Source organism: Thunnus albacares, chromosome 12 (assembly GCF_914725855.1).
Source record: "Thunnus albacares chromosome 12, fThuAlb1.1, whole genome shotgun sequence".
NCBI lineage: Eukaryota > Metazoa > Chordata > Actinopteri > Scombriformes > Scombridae > Thunnus > Thunnus albacares.
The window spans coordinates 25008267-25024193 of NC_058117.1; the positions used below are offsets into that span (position 1 = coordinate 25008267).

Here is a 15927-nt window from a genome sequence, read left to right on the forward strand (position 1 = left end):
TGTATATTACAGCTATAATTCATAGTTATTTTTAATTATTAATATTTTACATACAAAACCTCACATGAGTATATGAAACATTATACCTTCATATAGATTAAACAACCCAACAGTATGTTAAGTATTTAAAACAAGCTCCACCTCAACTGGGCACAATATTAAAATGCTGCTTACATAATAAAATAATATGACGCCAATACATTAATTATAATAATATAACAGTCTGAAAGGGGCTACTATGCATAATGAGCACTTAAAACCTACTTTGCTGTTAATACTGCTGTTCTTTTGCATTTTGCTGTGGACCAAAGGAATGAGGCTGCTATCGTGTTTTTTTCTTTTTATTATTATCAACGAGCTCCTAAAGAGAGCGAAACCAACAGCGGATTTATCCGACTAATAAGGTATGCTACTCTAGCCCGATCATTACGCTAAAGGAATGTGTCAACCGAGTGTAAAAGTATAGCACTTTAATTTGGTTTTTAATTGGTTTTGGACAGCAGTGGAGCTCTGTGCCATGGCACAAAGACAATACTTGCAGGATAAATGAATTGTTAGTTTTCATTCTTGTGATGATATGTATTGACAAAAATAAAAAAGGTAGACTGAAGCCAGCTTTATCCTTTAAGCAAGTTAAAGTGTTGCAGGATCTATAGCTGTAATGGAGTATTTTTACATTACAGTATTGCTACTTTATCTTAAATAAAAGGATATGAATACTTCCTCTACAGCTGCTTATTTCTGAGTGACAGCTCTCCTGACACTGTGCTGATGTTGTTAACTTCACCCTACTGGCAAACCATGTAGGCAAAATCTTGTCTTATGAATAATGTGCATGCATTATTTGATTCAAATCTAAAAAGACCTGCTCATTATGTCCTTGGATTAAACTAGACCTGTTACACCCCACTGACTCAGAGATAATTTATGAGACTAAGGCATCAATGTAAAGGATGTTGTGTCTGTGTGCAGTGAAGGTTTATACCATCAAGATGGGAAGATGCTCCTGTCCGGCTTTGAAATCAGCTCTGTTGCACAGTCCGGCCACGCGAGACAGAGCAGCCCAAGTAGCAGAGCTCTTATCAAAACCTGAACCTGGAAGAATAGCAGTGGGAGCTGTGTTAGACTTTTTTTAAGTAGGGCTCATGCAGTATTTATGGCACTGACTTAACACTCGGTTCACAGAGTAGCATGGGATATAGTAGCTAAATAACAGAATCGGGGTCAGTTAAGTTGAGCAATCACTTTTTCCTTGACAAAAGTGATTTTTCAATTCCCCAGTCTGGAAAATGGCATTCATTTTTAAATAGAATGTGTAGAAAAAATACAAGCTGTTTGGAAGATTTCTCGTATCAAAATTTCATCCCTCCCATCCAATAGAACTGCAACTGACCTTCACTATGCTTTTGGCGCCTGCATTCATTTTTCATTTTGGCCTGGACTCTAGAGTGGTCACTGTCACTGATATTGTGAGAACAGAACATGATAGTGTCATGCAACATGCAGTACACGGTGGCAAACTGTGGCTGGAGTTGTTAAATTGGACAAAGTGTGGTGCAAAAGGCGCAAAACTTGCAACAGCTGCAAAAGTTGCCTGTACTCTTGAAAAATGAATACTGCGGTTTTTCTTCAGCACTTGCACTGCTTCAAGCCTTCGTTCAGATCAGTTTCGTTTCAGTTTATTCACAAATCAGTTCAATTACAAGTACAATCATATAAAACATAATGGAGATATGTGAAACTGGACACCCTGATAAGCTACCTCAAGTTTAAGAATAGGGGTCCAGACATTAAGCAGATATTTAAAATATATGTTTATTAACACGTTGTCTAGATTTTCAAAAGTGCGTGTTTTATACAGTAACATTTACAAACTACAAAACATCTAAGACTAACCTAAGTCACTAAAAAAAATACTACTAAATGTTCCCAAGACATTTTTTTTCCATCAGTCTAAACATTGATTAAATAGATAAGATACAATAGATAGAAACATATGGCGAGTGGAAATAACAGTACAATTTAAATGATTCCAGAGTAGATTAACTAGTTTGAAAGTCTCCAGCCATTCAAGCCATTCAAGCTATTCAAGCTTAAACATATTTTAGTAACAACTGCTGCCTTAAGCTCTTTTTGAAAACAGACAATGATAATTACATTTTTATAGTGTTATCAAGCTCATTCCACACCTGTGGACCTCTGCAAACAGCATTAAAGCTCGTACATTTAAGTTTATGTGTCTTACCCTTTATAAGATGCTTTTTTCTAGTGTTATGCAAGGCAAGATTAGTCAGCATAAGGTCAAACAAGTCTGTTGTTGAGCATATATACAACATTATACAAGCATTGTGAAAGATATTACATTCAGTAAGCTTCAGAAGACTGTAGCTATGGAAAAGAGGGTCAGTGGGAGCATTTACCTTAGACCATGATGTGGCACATTTAGCTTTTCTTCTGTAAAATCTAGTTTTTTAAGATAACTAGGAAAAGTATTGCACCATATAACATTATAAAAAGCCTTAACTTGAAAAATAAACCAACATATTTGGACAATTTTTTTCATCAGTTCATCAATATGACCCTTAAAGTTTAAAAATTCGTCAATATGAACCCCTAAGGAATTTGGTGGCCTTCACTCTCTTAATAACCCGACTGTTTATTTTGATTCAAACATGTTCAATATTAATTCGATTTCTATTGTAGTGAAAAATAATTGAGTTTGTTTTGCTTATATTCAAGGATAATTTGTTAAATTTTATCCATGTATTCACCATTTATCCAACCAGTCCCTCATTTAGATTATTTTGCAGAACATTTAGATTTTTGTGTGAAGAATTTGCATCATTAGCAAATAATACTTTATGTATGAATGCTAGAAGAACTCACAAAATCATTTATATAGAGAATGAAGAGGAGTGGCCCTAAAATGGATCCCTGGGGGACCCCATATGTGTTGTTTGTTTGTTTGTTTTTTTTTACATTTTTGACCATTTCCATATATATATTGATTCCTCCCATACATACAGCTTCTGAGCCAACTGAGCGCTGTGCATCTGACACCATAATGTTGTAGTTTGTTTAGAAGGATTTCAAAGTCGATAGTGTCAAATGCTTTTGATAAAACAAGTGGCGCTGTTTTTTTCTAAAGCCATACAGTGATGAGACAAGAATATTTGATTTATCTAAGTAATCACTAAGTCTACTATACACAATTCTAGAATAGGCAATATAGATACAGGTCAGTAGTTGTGCATATCATTTTTATCATGAGACTTAAAGACTGGTGCAATACTGGCAATATTTGTCATTTTAGGCACAACCCCACAAAGTAGAGAGATACTGATGAGTAAACAAGTGGCTCCACAACTTCATTCACAACAGCTTTAAGAAAAATATTAATTCAAATAATTGCCTTGAAGATATCTGAAGGTAGCACTGTTTGGTTGGCTAATTTTGTTAGAGAGATTCTCAGCTGTGGAGATAAATAATTGTTCAAACTGTTAGTAAGGTCTGCATTGTCAAAATCATTGCTGGCTTCCATTGATTTTGGTGTCAGGAAGCACAGTGGTTTTGTGACCCTGGCTGAGGACTTTGTTGAACACCTTTCAGGATTGCTTTTGGTCACCTTGAGATGCTTTAATAAGACCGGCGTAGTGTCTTTGCTTACTCATACATGTGTGAGCTTATTTCTGTGTTTTGTATATGATTCTTTATTTGCATCAACTGGGTTGTTGTTATAGTGCTTATAAAGTTTGTTCTTTTTATTGATGGATTTTAAGTTACCCCTAGTAAGCCATAATTTCTGATCTACAGCACCACGTTTAATAATCTTTTACGGTATGGTGCGATCAATGGAGTAAGTTATTTCATCAGTTAGAACATTATATGCAGTGTCTGGATCTTTACAATTATAGACTGAGTCCCACATTTTGGCTCGCAGGTTTTCACGTATTTGTTGCAAGGTTAGAACTTTTGTTCTAAAACTTTTGTTTTAGGACGTGAATCATCAATCCTTTTAGCAAGATAATTAGAAAGTGCAATAGGAAAATGGTCTGTAATGTCCGGAAGTATTACACCTGAGTGAATACAAGCATTGTGAATATTTGTAATGATGTTATAATAACTGACTTGCTGGATGTCGTTCCTCTAGTAAATGTATTTATTTTGGAGAAAAAGGATGAAGAATATAAAATGTTAATAAAATAGTTTTTAGCATTATCATCTTTAGAAATATTGATGTTAAAATCCCCAAGAATAAAAAATATATATTTTCTTTATTTATGCAATACAAAAGTTCACCCAGTTTAATCTTGAAAGTGTCTAAGGGTTGATAAATCACTCCAACAATGAGGTTTTTACCACTGTTGCATTTATCTCAATAAAAAGAGAATCTGAGTGACCATCTTCAATAATGAGGTCATCACCAAATATTTATGGTGTGTCCCGAATAAATACACACCCCACCACCTGGTGTGCCAAGTCTATTTTTGTTGTGTAATTTGTAACCATCAAAGTTAAGAGTATCCACATATGATCTATCATTAAGAGGTTTCACTGCAGCCAATTACTAAAGTTACAAACAGACGCAAGCACAAGAGGAGCATCAAAATAGAAATCACGTTATTTGTTGGTCGATTGGAGCTCGGTTTCACTTGCAACTTCACGTGCTGTGATGGTCCCAGACCCCGTTGTCTTGGTCCTGTGTATTTTGTGTACTGTGTGTGCTTTGTGTGTCTTGCAGGTCCTTGGCTGGGTGGAGCTGAGGTTCCACTGAGCTAACTGGGAACACCTGGCCAGTGTCTCCAAGTTACTTAAGCCTGCCTGCCCAGATGCCACTGTGTCAGTCCCTTCACCCTTCACCAAGCTCAGGATGTTAATTTTGTGTTGCTTCCTTTTGTTTTAACACTGACAACATGCACTTTATATCAGCCACTGCATTCATGCACTCTCATACACCACTGATCCTGACTTTCACACCCCATTTCAGTTATTATTGTTATTTACTTTGAGCCGGTCATAAAAGCACCATCTTGTCTAGTCGTTGTATGACTGCAAATACGTCTGACTTAATACTCATTGGTATGTATAGAAGATCTGTTTTTTATTTGTCTTCCAAACCTTTTGGTTATTGCTAAAAGCTTCTTTGAAATTTGGCTCGATTTGTTGCTGTTTGGTAGGAGAAAGGAAACCAATTGGTTCTGCAGCAGCAGTCTTGCCAAGGAACTCTGGGAAAAGACATGTTTGTAGCTGAGGGCCGCCCACTGAGTACCGCTGCTCAATTAATCCGAGCGACAGTGCATACTGCAATGTCAGTTGGCGGTGTGAACATTGGACAGATGAATTTCGACAGGTAGTCACACTCCCCCTCTGCATTCCCACACACACTCTATCTCCCCTTTATCTTTCCCCCAAGCTCTACCCTTCCCTTCTCTTTTATTCTTTCTTTTCCCCTTCTGTCTTTCTTTTCATCTCTCCCTCTCTCTCTGTCTTACCAGTCTGGTCCTCGGTGGTGTCCGCCTCATGGATCTGGTTGTCGAACCACATGTGGGCCACGGTCATGCGGTTCTGGGTCAGTGTGCCCGTCTTGTCGGAGCAGATGGTGGAGGTGGAGCCAAGAGTCTCTACGGCCTCCAGGTTCTTCACTAGGCAGTTCTTCTTGGCCATTCGCTTGGCAGTGAGAGTCAGACACACCTGGGAGAACGGCGGGAGGTGAGGAGGGAGGAGGAGGAGGAGGAAAAGAGTTGGGGATAGTGAGGGAGGGGAGAGAAGAGGATGAGGGAGGGAGGGAGGGAGGACAAGGAAAGGCGAGGATGGATGATTGTTAGTCGGCGAGGGGAGAGAGCATGTGTACGCACCAGTGCATTCAAGTGTTTGTGGATGTGAAACCATGCGTGGTCCAGGTGCCTTACAGCTTATATGTGTGTGTGTTTGTGTGTGTGCATGTGTGTGTGTGTGTGTGTGTGTGTGTATACTTGGTTGGCTGGTTAACAGCAGGTGCACAAGGACATAAAAATACGATGAATGCACACATTCCATATGTTGTAAGACAAACATCGCCACATATTAATTCAAGCTGACCACATTACTCCGATAGAAACAAATGCAGCACAAACGCACACACAAACATTTCCACACACACAACTCATGGTGTGTTTAAACCAAAAGAAACTAAAGAAACCAGTCACTGGAAGTTAATTTATTTTTTTTGGAACCAGTGAAATGTCGACTGATGGCATTTCAAATGCCAGCTGGCATCCACCTCAGCTCACACTTTGTTTATTGTTGCGGAAAAAAGTTAGATGCACTTCGACATTTGAGCAACTTCAACATTCAGCAATAAATCACCTGCTTTGCTGTGTTCTGTAGCATCATTAGAAATACAGCGAACATTCACTGAGGGTAAATTAGTGTGAAGAAAAGCACAGGTGTAACTAATAACATTGATGATGGCTCCTTTCCATTTAGCTTTGCCAGTAAACCATGTTAGTGAGCCAGAAGGAAAAATAACTGAGCCCGGGAACTGGCACACTTAAAGTTGTGCCAATCAATATTTTTACATTACCAATGGATCAAATGACTTACCCTAATGTGAAAGGTGTTACTTATAATAATGAGTACACTGTGAATGATCACCCAACTCTGCAGTTACCCTCATCTCCGCTGACCTTTTTAGCCTCATTGCTGTGAGAGAGTGGAACATTTAGCAACTGGGAAGTTGGTGGTGACCAAAACAGAGCTAAAAAGAGAGTGAATATTGGACTTCCATTGTTTAGGTGGACAGAAACATGACTTCAAATGAATGATAATGCTTTTCAAAGTCTGATGGATGAATCAATACGTTGCTAATACGTTTGCCATAACAACTTAATCATCTGATAATATGTCAGATGTTGTAGTTTCAGCATGTTCCCATGCCCCTCTAAATGTCATGCAGCCATTAATGATGTTATTAGTTACACATGTTATTGAAATGTCAAAAAAAGCCATCGCAGAAAGGTCTATAGGCCAACCTCATACTTGCACAAATCATACTATTGTAGATAAGCATACAAACAAAATGCTACCAGGCTATGAACCAAACCAAGCATACATACAAGCAAATAAATAAACAATCAACAGCATTTTCACATGACTTATATTTATGGCTCAATAATTTTGGTTTATTTAGAAAAAATAAAATGCGCCATCATAGTAAAAATCCAACAAAAACTTAAATAATACAAAAATGTGATCATAAGATTAACATTTGCAGTGCAAACACTCAATCATTTTAATTCATTCTAACTTATCTTGAGGGATTTACGCATGTCCTTTTTACAAATGAGCCTCATTTGTGTTGATAATAATTTCACTGTGGTAAATATTGACTTCTTGAAGCAAAAATACAACAAGCTTTGGGTGTGTGGGGACTTTTTCAAAAAAAAAAAAAAACAGTAAATAATTCAAACAATGAGCCATACTCATAAAAAAGAAAAAAAAAAAAAGCACTCAACCACACTACTCACAGTGACAGTAGCCAGCAGTCCTTCAGGCACATTCGCCACGATGATGCCAATGAGGAAGATGACGGCCTCTAGCCAAGTGTAGCCCAGGATGAGTGACAGGATGAAGAAGGTGACACCGAGGAAGACCGCCACGCCTGTGATGATGTGGATGAAATGTTCGATTTCTATGTTGATGGGAGTCTGACGGACCTCCAGCTCTGACGCCAGGGTGGCGATGCGACCCATCACTGTCCTGTCTCCGGTGGCTATTACAATGCCACGGGCAGTACCTGGAGGGAGGATCGACACGTACGCTTATTTTATCTTGGTATCTCTAGATAAAGACATCAGTAAAATATATTGTATTCAATATATATAAAATCTTAATGAATGGTTTCAGAACACATCATTCTATCTATATTATATAATCAATATAATCAGTCTGTCAGAGCAGGTAGCTGAGTAGATGTTATTTCTTTCAAATGATAGCTTTTTTTTTTTTTTTTTGAAGGGCAGGTTTCAAATTTGGTGTAATGAGACTTCAGATCAGACGGTGAAAGGTGAAGCTCTCAGCTGGGTGACCCCATCGCCCTCACTGCTTTGGTGAAATGTGTATGTGAGACACAGAGTGATGCGTAAAAAGACAAATGGCCGCTAACAAGGTGGAAGACACTGTAGGAGTTGAGTGTTGTATTTTATGAACAGAAAGGAGGGTTGATGGGGAGGTGACGGCTGGTGACGAGTGGTGATGGATGGAGGTGAATTACACATGTTGGCTAGATTGATGGTTGGGTGGACAGAGCGGTTTCCAGACTGAGTGAGTGAGTAAAGTATCTGAATCGTTTAAAATACAAACTATGTAATCTTCAGACCTCGCTGTCAGCAGCTTTTTACAGGTACTATTTCTTCAGTAGAAAGTAGTTTCATTGAAAACTTTTCACAGTGAGCTCTGTGGATTATTATTATTATGTGGAGTAACCAAGACGTTTTCTGAAAAGAGCTATTGAATTTTGTGATTTTTCAACATTTTGTAAATGTACTTTTCCAAAGCTGTGAGCGCCGTAAACAAGATTGAGATGGATCTCAAAACTCAGGCAAATAAAACCAAATACTACCTCTACCTCCAGTGGTGTCTAGCCACCTTTTTTTTGTATGAACTATCCTTTTAATGCAACCTATGGAGAGGGAGCAAGACATTTAATAATAGACTATAAGACAGCAAACTAAACATGGTGCTCTACTGATAGTTTTCATTATTTTTTTTTATAACTTTTTACTTATTTACCTTCTAAAAGTGATTTAAATATTACATTTTGGTATTATGTTTTTTTTTTAAAAAAAAAGCTAAAAAAAAAGCTTTAAAGCCACATATAGAAGAAAGGTCCTTAAAGTGCTCAGACAAATGGAAATTTGAACTTCTACAATGCCATGACAACTGGGCAAACTCCATCTGTTAATGAAGAACATGTGATATGATCAAAAGCTCCAGAACAGCTACTAAATGGACTTAATGGTCGGATTTTTTTCCTCTACTGCTGTTTGAATGCTGCTGTTTCAAGAACAAACTCTGAAATAACTGAAATAACTCTCAAATAAATCATTAGTTGAAAACTTATTGGATTTACAGATTGGATTCCTCATATTAAAAGTATTATTAGACTTAAAATCATTATTCCAAAATAAATATAATAATACTTTGGAGATGAACTGCTCACTTTATATACAGCCTACATTTGAATTTAGATGTAAATTGTGATGAAGTTGCAGATTCTAATCTAAAAATCTCATTGAAATGCCGACTGTATCATCATTACATGATTGATAGCAACTGAAATACCAAATAAAATCCCTATCGGTTTAATCTCAAATGAAAGCTCTCATTAATATTCTTTATTCATTCAAAATTCAATAACTATACTCTGTAGGATGGAGAGATGTGCTCTGATAAATCCTGCTCTGAAAAACACTCGTGGTTGGGCGTAAAGCAAAACTATGTTGATCTCCAGATGGCTTAAAAAAAAAAAAAGACATTTAGAGACGGTAAGAGACAATCTTGGCCATATGTGGCCTACTGACCCTCAACACAGTTGGTGGAAAAGAAACAGATGTTGCGGGTCTCCAGAGGATTGTCGTGGGTGAACTCTGGGGAGCGAGTCTGAGGCTCCGATTCTCCCGTCAGAGAGGAGTTGTCCACCTTCACGGAGAGGGACACAGGAAGAGAGAACAGAATTATTCAGTGAGACATACAGGGACAGAAAACAGGAGAGAGTCAAGAAGTGAGACGGAAAAAGGTGGAAATGAAAGAAGGAAACGCCTATCAGCAGCAGGTGTAGTGACACTCTTGTCATGTCAAAACCATGTTCTGGTGTTTCTGATTTTCATGCTTCAACTTCAAAATCACCAACTTCCTTCACAGGTGAAGAAATGTAAATATATATATATATATATATATATATATATGACCGATCACCTCGGTCTTATTACACTGCTTCAAACTAAGTGGGATAAACTCAACAATGACTGGTAGCTAAGTTCGAATGGTGATATTGGATGTTCTGGGGATTTTTCTTTTTTGCCTTACTGCAACAATGAGAACATAGAAAGTCTTTTCGGATGTTGTAAATGCAATTGTAAAAAGACATTATGAGATATTCCTTTTTCAACAATGGTCCCTTAGGATATAGTGAAGAGGCAGATACCTGTTTAAAATATTGCTTGCAGCCAGCAAAAAAAAAAACAATTTTTTGACAAGAAGTTGTTATAAAGTTAATCCTACAAAGAATTGGAAAAGCTTACCAACCATTTGAGATTAAAGAGAAAATGAGAAATGTAAGGAGACAATTTTAAGAAAAAATTACATTTACATGAACTGAGATGCCAAAAAAGAAACCTGTTAATATATAGAATTAAAGAACATTAAAGTGTATATAAATATCTGATCACCCTGTGACAAATATTTGTTTGATGTTTTTAGCTCTAGGAATGGTAATGTTGGTCTGTCTGTCTGTCTGACCACTTTGGTCCAGACTAAAATATCTCAACATATTTCACATGGATTATCATGAAATTTGGTACAAATATCTTTTGTCCCCAGTAGATGAAGCCTTATGACTTTGGTGATCCCCTGATTTTTCATTTAGCATCACCAGCAGGTCAAAATTTTCAAATATCTAATGAAATAGCTCAACATCTACTCAATGGACAGACCTTTTTCACAGCAGACATTTTGATTTTTCAAAGCAGGAAATGTTATTTACAGCGTTGCTTTTCCTACTTTGACAAGTCAAGATGTCTGCTGTGAGAAGACAATCTATCCTAATGACTTTGTTGATCCCTTGACTTTTCATCTTTCACTATGATCAGGTCAAATTTCAGTTTGTTCAGTACTTTGATCTATGACTAAATATCTGCAAAAACTAATTCCCATACATTCCCATCAGCCTTAGCTGTCCTATTTTGTGTTTAGCGCTAACAAATGTTAGCATGCTAACACACTACACTAAGAAGGTGAGCTTAGTAAACTTTACCTGCTAAATATCAGCAGATCTGCCTCACAAAAGTACTTGAGTGGCTGTAGACTCTTAGTCTTTGTGTTACTGTCAGATGTTACTAGTCTTGAATGTGAAAACTTGATAAAATGAAATAATTAAAGAAAGAAAGAAAAAATGGAGAAGAAAAAGTAACAGCAACACCAAAGTCAGCTGAACTGCTGTAATCCCGCTGAGACCTCCGGGTCCCCCAGGGCTGAGCCCAGCACCCCTCCCCTACCTTGCATCCGCTGGAGGAGATCACTCGAAGGTCAGCTGGGATGCGGTCTCCCCCTTTGATCTCCACCAGATCTCCCTGCACCACAAGCTCAGCATCTATCTGCATCTTCTCCCCCTCCCGGATCACCATCGCTTGCTGGCATGGAGAAAAAGGAAGAGAGAGAGAGAGAGAGAAGAAGGGAGAGAGAGTGTAGGGAAAAGAGAGAGAGAGAGAGAGAGAGTTTGGGAACAGAGAGAGGATTTAGTCAGAGGAAAAGAGAGAAGAGAGCGATAAAAAAAAAAAGGAGCCAGAGGGGAAAGAGGTATGTGAAAGGCAGAGATAGAGAGAGAGAGAGAGAAAAAGGAAGAAGAGAGAGAAAAGACAGGTAGGGGAAAAGAGGCACAAGGAGGGAGTGAAAAGAGCCTAAATAGATTAAAGAATTAGGCAATCGAAGTGCTAGAGGTGGATAACACAGGGGGAGTTTTTATGCAAACACACTCACAATCCGAAGTTGGCTCAAACATTTATTCTTCCTTTGTGCAAGCTTATTAGGTTTCCACTCAAGTGAGTGTGTAAGCCCTACTTGAGGGACGGCTTATTGATTCAGAGAGCTCTGAGACTACACCAAACAGCAAATGCATCAACTCACCTGTGGCACCATTTTCTTGAAGGAGTCCATGATTCGGGAGCTCTTGGCCTCTTGGAAGTAGGAGAAACAACCGGTGATGATCACCACGGCTGCCAGCACCACACCCAGATACAACTGAAACGGGAGCAAAGTCAAGCCACAGGGGTAGTCGGTGTCATTATCGACTTAGTTTGGTTAAGGCGTTTTTAAGCGTAGGAAAAGGGGGATTTACAAACCTCAAACTGGTTTTAAAACAGCAAAACCTTAAATGCAGAGTGCAAGAGAACAGTTAAGAGTAAAAAAATCCCGGGGAAGCTCTCTCTCTTAGTAGGAGATTTAAAAGGAAACGGCGTCCTAGAGCGTACTATTCCTGTCATCTTGGATGGTTCATTCAATGTTAGTCCAAGTGAACATCTGTCTCCCCAAACCCAGAAAAACCAAGAACTGAGACTCTGATCTGTGAGGCCACCGAGAGACACTTTCTGAGCTGGAGCCTGGCTTTGTAGACTCATAGTGGTGTGAAAACACATTTATTCTGGCATGTCTTTATTTTATTATCGGTTAATGTTTTCAGCTCTGCATGTACATGGTGCCAGTGCAAAAAAACTGTTATGAGTTCAGCTCTGACTAAGGATGAAAGTAACTGCCAGCTGGTGTACTGTATGTCCTGAACTCCCCGAAAATAAAAAATTCCAAAATTCTGCATACTTTGGACTCTTCTGCTTACATTTGACAGCAACAACAGAATATTTTGCTCTTTTACACGTGAGTGACTTTTTTTTTTTTACTGTAGCTGTGCAAAATCCTCTGAACCAAGAAATACATCTGTGGTGCGCCCTGGTAGCCTACTGGTTAAGATGCATGCCGTATAACCGCAACGTCCACGGTTTAAAATCTGGCTACAGACTTTGTTGCAGGCCCTTCCCCCCACCATCACTCTCTCCCTTCAGTTCTTGTCATCTCCCCATTGGCCCTATATTAAAAAAACTAAAAGAAACACATCTGTATCCTCATAAAATCACTTGTTGGTGTTCACAACATTTGCCCCCAATTCAGCTTAAAGTTTGCAGCTTCTGGCTTTGTCTCCACATGGTTTTTGGAGATTTAAGTTTTTCTTTTTTCGTCTCTTCTCGCTTTGGGAGACACTTGTTCTTGTTCACCAGCTGTACTGAACATCTGTCTAGACAGGTGACACATTTGAATCCACTAATGTTTTGAGAATTGAGAGGATAAATGCCTCATTTCCAGATTGCAAACATAAATTTTGAAAATTGTGCAGTTTACAATTACGCAATAAATTGTTTAATTTCAGCAGCACTCGCAGAAGCCCGAGGATGCTAGAACGTTTTTCTCAGACAACACAAGACAATGTAATCTGTCCACTCAATAAACACATCATAATAATGAAAATTAAGTTTTAATCTGACAACAGCGATGCGTAAAGTCCTGTTAGGGTGGATTTTCATCTTAAATAAGTGCTTGTACATTATGCAAAAGCTCAAAGTGCCAAAGCTGCAGGCAGTAGGGGCTTTGATGTAGCTCACCAGAGCATCCAGCTGTACGTACTCAGTACTGAATACAGAGATTAAATCGTGGGGAGATTAAAGTTATCACGTGTGTGCATGTGCGTGTGTCTATCTACTGTATATTACTGTATATTATGCAAGGGTTTAATGCAGTCTGGGGTGTGGGGAGTGCTGAATGATGATTACATAATGACTCAGAGCCATAAAAGTGCAGTATGGATGGCTGCTTGGCTCTATTTGCTCAGCGGTTGGTCTGAGTATTTATCCATAATGCCAGGACCAATGCCAGTATCAGCGGTCGCTTATACGTCACACTCCCTGAGCGGAAGAAGGGACTCTGTGTGACACTTTGTGGCTTATATTTCTACACTTATGAGGATCAATTCCTGGTGTTTTAATCGCTTTTTACATTTTCCCACCTTTTCTTTAGTTTTATGTAATTTACCTCCTTTCTTTTTCCCCCTCTTTCCTCCTCACTCTTATTCCTTCAGTGAATGCAGCTCTGTGTTTGTGAATGTGACCTAATTGTGTTGCCATTTTGGCCAGGGCTCTCGGAAAAGAGATTTACATCTCAAGAGGCCATCCTAGGTCAAATTTTTAAAAAAAAATCTCCTCATAAGGATGGAAGGATAAGGAAAATCCAGCAGAACAAAGTCTTTTGGCATTCATGATTTCTCATTTAAGGTTAAGATGTTTAATAAGTGTAATTTTATATGTGTTAGTACATATTTGCATATGAGGCTATGTTTCTTGATTTTCAATCATATTATGATATTGTCATATTGATGATATGATCATGTTGTGACATAATTTGAAATGAATGAGCTAATTAAGATTAAGAAGATTTGACTTTCTTACAATAAATTCTTGTAAGGTTCAAAGGATAGAGGATGTTTTATTGCTGTACCCTGAGGCAATTTTGTGATTTGTGATGTTGGGCTACACAAATAAAATAGACTTGATTTGACTTGACTGACACGGCCAATGCCACAACCACATGGGCTTCATTATACATCATTATTCAGTGGCTTAAACTCTCCTCAATTTATGAACCGCAAATCATAAATTGGTACATATCCACACATATTCTGTAAATTTACAAAGACACAATAATTTTGGACAGAACTGAAATATGAAGCTGGGTATGATATAAAGTTTTCACCCCTTCATTGTATTAAAACAGCTACGGTGGACAGTGCAAAATAAATAACCATAATGCAAAACTAATTGGATGAATGTTATATGTAGTTTGAAAGATCCTTAAATTTTATATTTTTAAAGATGTTCCCTCAATGGAAAATTAGTATAAAGAGGTGTTAAGAATATTCCTTCTGAGGAAATGGACTTACATGACAATATCAAGGGATTCATCAAGATATGGCAACCGGTCATAGCAGTGGACCCCTCTGGGCTGGATTTAGTTTTACCTAGCTAACAATCCTGGAACTGACTTTGGCCGACTTCATTTGTTTTACACGTGAAGGGTTTTATCTTATGTAAAGCAATACAAAGGAACACGTTGTATTGCATTTAAATATCTATTTGATCAATTTATACGTGACTTTTTCATAAATCTACCTAATATATCATCATTGTGATATTGAGTCCAAGTACAAGAATACAAAGTTAGGCAAAAAAAACCCAAATTAACAAAATTTGACCACTTCTGGAAGGTTTAGGCTCAGGTATACACATGTGTTGTATGTTTGTACAATTTGTATGCCTATATATCTATGCATCGTTCCATCTTTTATATATAGATAAATATTTAGTGAGCATATGCCCCTGTGTGTGTCTACTGTACTTGTATTACAACTGTAACTGCAGTATCTTAGCATGTGTGTGTAATTAATATATAAGGAACGTGCTCGTATATATGCGTGAATGTTTTACAAGCAGTTTCTTACATTGTCATTGGCCGGCTCGTCCTCTGTGGCCGCCTGGATGCTGTAGGCCAGGAAACAGAGGACGGCACCGGTCCAGAGCAGGATGGAGAAGCCGCCGAACAGCTGACGGCAGAACTTGACCCACTCCGGGGTAGTGGGGGGAGGGGTCAGGGCGTTGGGACCATCTCTGGCCAGAATCTCCGCAGCTCTGGCGTTGGTCAGGCCCTTAGGGAGAACAGTTTTTAGGAATGAATGTCTTTCTGCCTACGCTGGGAATCTAATTACAACACAACGGCCCCATTTTCACTGTGGCTTAAAAAACTTATTTTACTGCTACACTTGCAGTTTCAAGTATTCTTGCCTGACCTATTTAACACCACAAGTATGATAAACTGGGCGACTTTTCTCATCTAAGGTGCTGGGCCGTAAAACCACTGGATGTAACTTTACTGAACATTTTTTTATGCCTAGTCCTGTCATGGTCTAATTTACAGAAAATCCATGTAAATACCAAGAATAATACCATTTTATTATATTGGATAAACACACAAACTGGCTTTCTTTCCAGCTTTAGCAAGTTGTTGACATTTTTACAGCATGTGATATTTCCTGAGCAGCCCAGCAATCTTTTTTTCTTAATACTAATCTTAAAAAGA

At 38.2% G+C, this 15927-nt stretch overlaps 1 protein-coding gene across 2 annotated transcripts in view; it reads right to left on the minus strand.

Moving 5' to 3' along the window:
• The window catches only part of atp1a2a (ATPase Na+/K+ transporting subunit alpha 2a), a 38927-nt gene that overhangs the window by 20001 nt on the left and 2999 nt on the right, over positions 1-15927 (minus strand). For both annotated transcript variants that reach the window (XM_044367105.1, XM_044367104.1), the window contains exons 4-10: positions 15293-15496; positions 11881-11994; positions 11253-11387; positions 9561-9678; positions 7506-7774; positions 5493-5691; positions 986-1095 (exon numbers count right to left, since the gene is read on the minus strand). In XM_044367105.1, coding sequence (XP_044223040.1) covers positions 986-1095; positions 5493-5691; positions 7506-7774; positions 9561-9678; positions 11253-11387; positions 11881-11994; positions 15293-15496 — 1149 coding nt within the window. The remainder of the gene's footprint in view (positions 1-985; positions 1096-5492; positions 5692-7505; positions 7775-9560; positions 9679-11252; positions 11388-11880; positions 11995-15292; positions 15497-15927) is intronic.